This window comes from Macrobrachium rosenbergii, chromosome 59 (assembly GCF_040412425.1).
Source record: "Macrobrachium rosenbergii isolate ZJJX-2024 chromosome 59, ASM4041242v1, whole genome shotgun sequence".
NCBI lineage: Eukaryota > Metazoa > Arthropoda > Malacostraca > Decapoda > Palaemonidae > Macrobrachium > Macrobrachium rosenbergii.
The window spans coordinates 10,334,875-10,340,874 of record NC_089799.1 but is presented as its reverse complement, the minus strand read 5'-3'; the positions used below and the strand labels follow the sequence as shown (position 1 = coordinate 10,340,874).

The 6,000-nt window shown below is 35.0% G+C and overlaps 1 protein-coding gene across 5 annotated transcripts in view; it reads right to left on the bottom strand.

Annotated features, from left to right (window-relative positions):
• Positions 1-2,489, bottom strand: part of LOC136837369 (uncharacterized) — a 53,197-nt gene extending 50,708 nt beyond the window's left edge. For 3 of the 5 annotated variants that reach the window (XM_067102126.1, XM_067102125.1, XM_067102127.1), the window contains exon 1: positions 1,672-2,297. In XM_067102126.1, the coding sequence (XP_066958227.1) occupies positions 1,672-1,920 (249 nt within the window). In that variant the 5' untranslated portion in view covers positions 1,921-2,297. Of the gene's footprint in view, positions 1-1,671 lie in introns of all 5 variants that reach the window. The other 2 variants (XR_010852669.1, XM_067102124.1) reach the window with 2 other exon arrangements.
• Between the last annotated feature and the right edge of the window lie 3,511 nt (positions 2,490-6,000).

Below are 6,000 nucleotides of genomic sequence, written 5' to 3'. Positions count from 1 at the left end.
GATGTTGCAATTGTCTGCCCGACTATTTAGGTTTTTGGACTATATTTGGAGCTCAAACAATGTCGTCGGTAAGATGGAGTCGTGTACTACTGATAAGAAATGGTCGCATTTACATAGAAATTCGATGTTGGCTACCGCCGTGACGTGTGATCACTGTGAGAGCTGAAAAAAACGCATATTTTTAACTGTCATAAGGACTTACTTTTCCCCGAAACGGAACAGTAACTTGGTGAAGCTTGAGGCGGGTGGACAGGCTTCGGGTTGGGGGGCGGTCTAGGGTAATTCTCTGGTTGGGTTAGGACCCGGCGTCATCTGCAAAAGTTGTATCCTTGCTTTGCGGCTTTTATGGTGTATTTTTACTGCTTTCCACGACTTTCATACTTGTCTTTTTGACATTTTCACTGAAAAAATTCACCTGAAATATGTTCACGTCCCTTGTTTAATTGCATATATTTACCATACTACCACCTACCCCACCTGAGGTGGGAGGAAGTCTCTTTACCTCACCTGAGGAGGGAGGAAGTCTCTTTACCTCACCTGAGGAAGTCTTTTTACCCCATCTGAGGAGGGAGGAAGTCTTTTTACCTCACCTGAGAGGAGGGAGAAGTCTCTTTACCCCTCCTCAGGCCTCACACCTAACCTGACCTTGGTGGCCCTTAACTCATAAGAGAAAAAAAAATCGTCCCCTTAATCGATAATCACATGAAATGGGGGGGAGAGACGACGGGTGTAAAACGGGTTAACCTAACAGTTCCCACAACAATGGATGTCAAATTCGTCAAAACTGGATCAAAAACTATCAGAAATTAATTATACTGAAGATCACTTACTTCCGACGTGATCAAATCGTGTGAGATTTGTATATCCCTCCTTTGTTTATCCTGCCTAAGCCATAATTTTACTGGACAAACACCACCCACGAGGTAAAAACAGAAACGGAATCATAATTGTCATTTGTCGAGTTGGGAAAACTTTGGAGAACCCCTTCCTTAATCTTCAGTGATAACTGCCATTATTACGAAAATATTACATGTAACTGAAGTCTCAACTTCTGCATCCATTACTAGCCTTATCCCGGTAGTTATACATTTACTTGAATTTCTGTAGAAAATAAAATGTTTTCGATTTGACTAACTACTCGGGAAACATGTTATTTACACTCATAATTCGTTTACAAGGTACATACGCCATTTACATAAATACTACTGGAGAGGAACAATCATACATACGGATATGATTAATAATTGTCAGTATTAAGGGCGTATACGTGACAAAGCTTCATTATGTACATAATATATATGTATATAGGCTATATATATTAATATATGTATATATATATATGTATATATATTAATATATATATATATATATATATATATATATATATATATATATATATATATATATATATATAATCGTCTAAATTTAAACATATCTTTACACATCCAAATATAGGCTACAATTAATATCGCAACCTGAAATAACAATTAACCTTAAAAGACAATTTGATTTTAATGTGCTATATATACATATATATATATATATATATATATATATATATATATATATATATATATATATATATATATATATATCATATATTATATATAAATACCTAGTCGTTCTTTCAATAAGACATCACGTGAAATCATTTTCCAAGTGTTAACTTACATTCACACGAGACATGTAATATTCGTTGAAGATCAGTGTCACTTCATATGGATTCTCGACCTCCCCGAAATCGAAGAGGACCAAGTATTCCCCTTCTTCGATGTCAGGTGTGAGGAAACCAAATTCAGGCTCTTCAGTTAAAGTCTTAAAAACGTTAAATCCTTCTACGAAAGATGGTACAACGGTTAGGCAAACTGTCATTGCTAACAACAAAAACGGGCTTTGTTCCTGACAGTTTATTTCCGTCATGGCTGTTGACTGCAGAATTCCTATTTTGCGACCCTTTCTGTTATCAGAAATCACAAAATCACTTTCACTTTCACTTTTCAGTTGTCGCTATCAGAAATTTATTCCTCCTTCACTTTATACAAGTCCATCACAAATATCTTGAAAGTCAAGCCATGCCATTTGCCACAGGATGGCGGCGGTGAAGTTGTTCATATCACATTTTCAAATGGCACAGTTTCCCGACGATCCTTTAGCATTTTCTTATAGATATCAACCTAAACACTTCCTCGACAAGCCATTCATATCATGGGGGAAAAAGGATAACATTGAATAATACCATCACCACCACGGTTACTCCAGCAAAACAAACCTACCACCACAGGTCCTGTAACAACACTGACCGTCAGACGCAGAGTTCTTGGTAAACACGGTAGTAAAGAGTGGAAGTTTGACGATGAAGCGAAATGTGAACCTTGTTGGAGCACTGGATGTTGTGGTGTGCTTTTTTTCTTTCGTGTTGGCATTTTATGAAACAAACTAGCTAATGTTGCTCTTTCCAGAGCCCTCTCAATCAACCTGCTACTGTTGACTGAGAGCGGAATCGAAGAATTGTCTGTAATGGTTTAGTGGTAGCGGCAGTTGTCTGACTTCCCGTTTCACGCTCTTTGCTCGTACTTGACTGGGCGGTTCCTTCTAGTTTTTCAATGTATCCAACAGCCTGACATCTCATCCCCCCTCCCCTCTCTCTCTCTCTCTCTCTCTCTCTCTCTCTCTCTCTCTCTCTCTCTCTCCTTTCAATGGCGATATTGTCATGCTGGGTCAAAGTATAACGCAGCTGACATCATTTTCAAGGTTGTTTGACAAAGACTTGAATTTTCTGGGACAATAATTAACGAAGAATTGTGAGATATTTCGAACCTTTTTGACGTCATTGGATGAAAATATGCTTTTTAAAGTTTCCACCACTTTTACAGGTGTCCGTAAATTCAACATACTTTAGACGTGAAATGTATCTGATGAATAGGGCTCACTAAATCTAGTAGTCAGTCATGTTTAAATCACACTAGGGAGTTCCATACCGAACTATCTCTGCATTCTTTGTAAGTAGGATCATGCCTAGTACTACTTGTTAGACTGGCAGAATTAATAAACCTAGTCTTGAAAACTAATGATCTGTATCTGAACAAGTAAAATGTTCGATTTCGAGTTATTCATAATTATTAATACAACCATGCAGTCGTGCAGAAACGTTCTCACAGCCATGTATCCTGTACATAAAACAATGTGAATCTATGTCTCATTTATAAAACAGCTATCAATTTTCTCTCTAAATAAATAGTGTAAGATACATTTCCATACCACATATACATAAGCATTGAAAACCTCGAAGGCCTTAGCATTTTATTCTTTCTTTTTTAAAATATCAGTACAGTTAATAACTCATATGGTAAAGAGGCGCAAGAATAATTTTCTTTTCACGGAATTCTGCAAAAAAATAAAATCCTATCGCCAGCAAACTCAAGAAAAGAAGAAGAAGAAGAAGAAGAAGAAGAAGAGGAGGAGAAGAAGAAGCGGAGGAGCTTCTGCAACTCCATCTCGACATCAAGCGCGAATTGCGCTGGACAATGGAGTGCTGACACGGGCAGGATTCAAATAGGCGCAAATGATTTAAAGACGATAGTCAACGTGACAAGGACCAGCCTTAATTGCGGGGGTAATTAATGTCTAGACATGCACGAGCAACTCATTAACGGTTGTTGATCGCGGGTTCTCTCTCTCGAAATTGCACATTCGCGCTCTTTCGGATGATTGGTCTAGCCAGGCGGTCGCTATTCCGGGGGATTGTTTTGGACGCATCTTGGTGCTGACTGGTTAATAGGTGAAGGCTTTAGAAAGGCTCGCTTCCCATGAGAAGGTGTGGGAATGCGTGGAAAGAGTTGAAATGAAGGTGAATATAATGTTATCAAAAGAAGAGGGTGGACAGTAGATGAAGGGAGGTAAAAATAATTATGAAAATAGGAAGACACTGTAAACAAGAACATGATAGAGAAAGGGAAGGGGAGAAACAAGCTCAGTCCAGATAGTGAAGGACTCAGGACAAGGAACAACAACTGATGCACTCTGCTGATTCATTTAACCGTTGTAACATCGGAAACAGCAACCAAAATGTATTGCAATAACACCTATACAGCTACCATACTACTAAGCAAAACGCAGTTCGCATCATTGTATCTATTTATTCCCCCAGAATGGAACGGGAAAAGTCTACGGGGAGTGCACACCGCGTTTAGACTATCCTCACCACAGGTCCTCAAATTGTACCGCCTAAGAACTTAACTTTCACGTGGCTTCATTTTCGACGGTGGGCTGGGACTTAATGTCTCGACCTTCTATTACACAACCGTTATTATTTTTCACGCTACGAGTACATTAGCAACGGCAACAATAACTGATAAAGCCATCACTAGGTATCTTAAACCGTGACAGCACACACTTTCCGATCAGTCTCAGGTATGCCAAAATGACGATGCTCGAATGTTTTCGCGAATCGAGCTTATCAGGGAACTGCGAATCTATTGTGCTCAGCGAACTATACCAGCAACAAAAGTTAAGCAGCAACGACGCTAACTGTAACAATAGCTTTGGCAGAAACAAAAGAAATAAGAAAAACGGCGCGAGAACCAAGGCAAGACTCCAGCAGTGGCAGCAACAGTGAGATCAATATTAGACCGGATTGCAATTTTATTTTCCTTTTCATTTTCAGTCTACATTGAACGTCGCTTGCTTAACTTCATTTTTAAAACAAAAAATTATTGTCATTTAAGACTAATGACAGATTCCTAATTATGAGAAAGAGCCGGAATAAATTTTGACTAACAAGGTGTTGTTCAATTAACAATAGCATTATGAGTTTTGCAGAAAACGAACTCGTGTCTTGACACCCATGGAATCGATCCGGGTCTCACGTTGTTGGGCACTATCGGAATAATAATTTAATTATATATATATATATATATATATATATATATATATATATATATATATATATTTATATATACTGCATATACATCTTTTACAAATATATATTTATATATATTAAATATGTATATATAAATGTGTACATATAATACTATACATATATATATATATATATATATATATATATATATATATATATATATATATATAGTGTTATATGTACACATTTTATATATAATAAAATATATATATACACAATACCTATATATATGTGTACCTATATATATATATGTACATATATATATATATATATATATATATATATATATATATATATATATATATATATATATATATATATATATATATGCATATAAGATTTTCCTTTTTGTCAACATTAAGCCATTTCCCCTAAAAGTTGATGGCTCTCACCCCTCAAAAAAAAATAAGAATTAAATATCATGCTAAATTCCCAATGCAACTTCTTTATCAAAGGATGAAGCCCTTTTGTAGAATACTTCCATAACACTAAGCTCGTCACACTCCATGTATTTATAGGTGTTCATCTGTATAGTAAATCAGTAATCAAAACACCTAAAATTAATAGAAATAAGATTAACTTGCAAATTTACTTTGCTAAATCATAAGGCATGTATTTTGTTGTTAATTAAAACAAGGAGGTTTACGAAATTTCTTACAGAGCATCACAATGACAATGAGTTTTAAATACATCATAATCCCAAGGGAATTTGTGCTTTATAAAGTTTTATGTAAATAATCATCCGTGCTTGGTATCATATTAAAAATAACAAAAATACTTTATTCTATGAAATATGTGCAGAATTTTTTTTATTTTGTTTAAGAGGATAAACCTGATTAGATGTCATATAGATAAAAATGCATGAAGATATGATACTAACTCTTTATATGTATAATAAAAATTTAAGCAAAATAGAGTTCTTCATTCAGTTTTCATTCATAGTTTATATATATATATATATAAATATATATATATATATATATATATATATATATATATATATATATATATATATATATATATATATATGGAAAATATTTAATTTCATTTAAGGATAACTCTGATTTTATGTCATATACGTA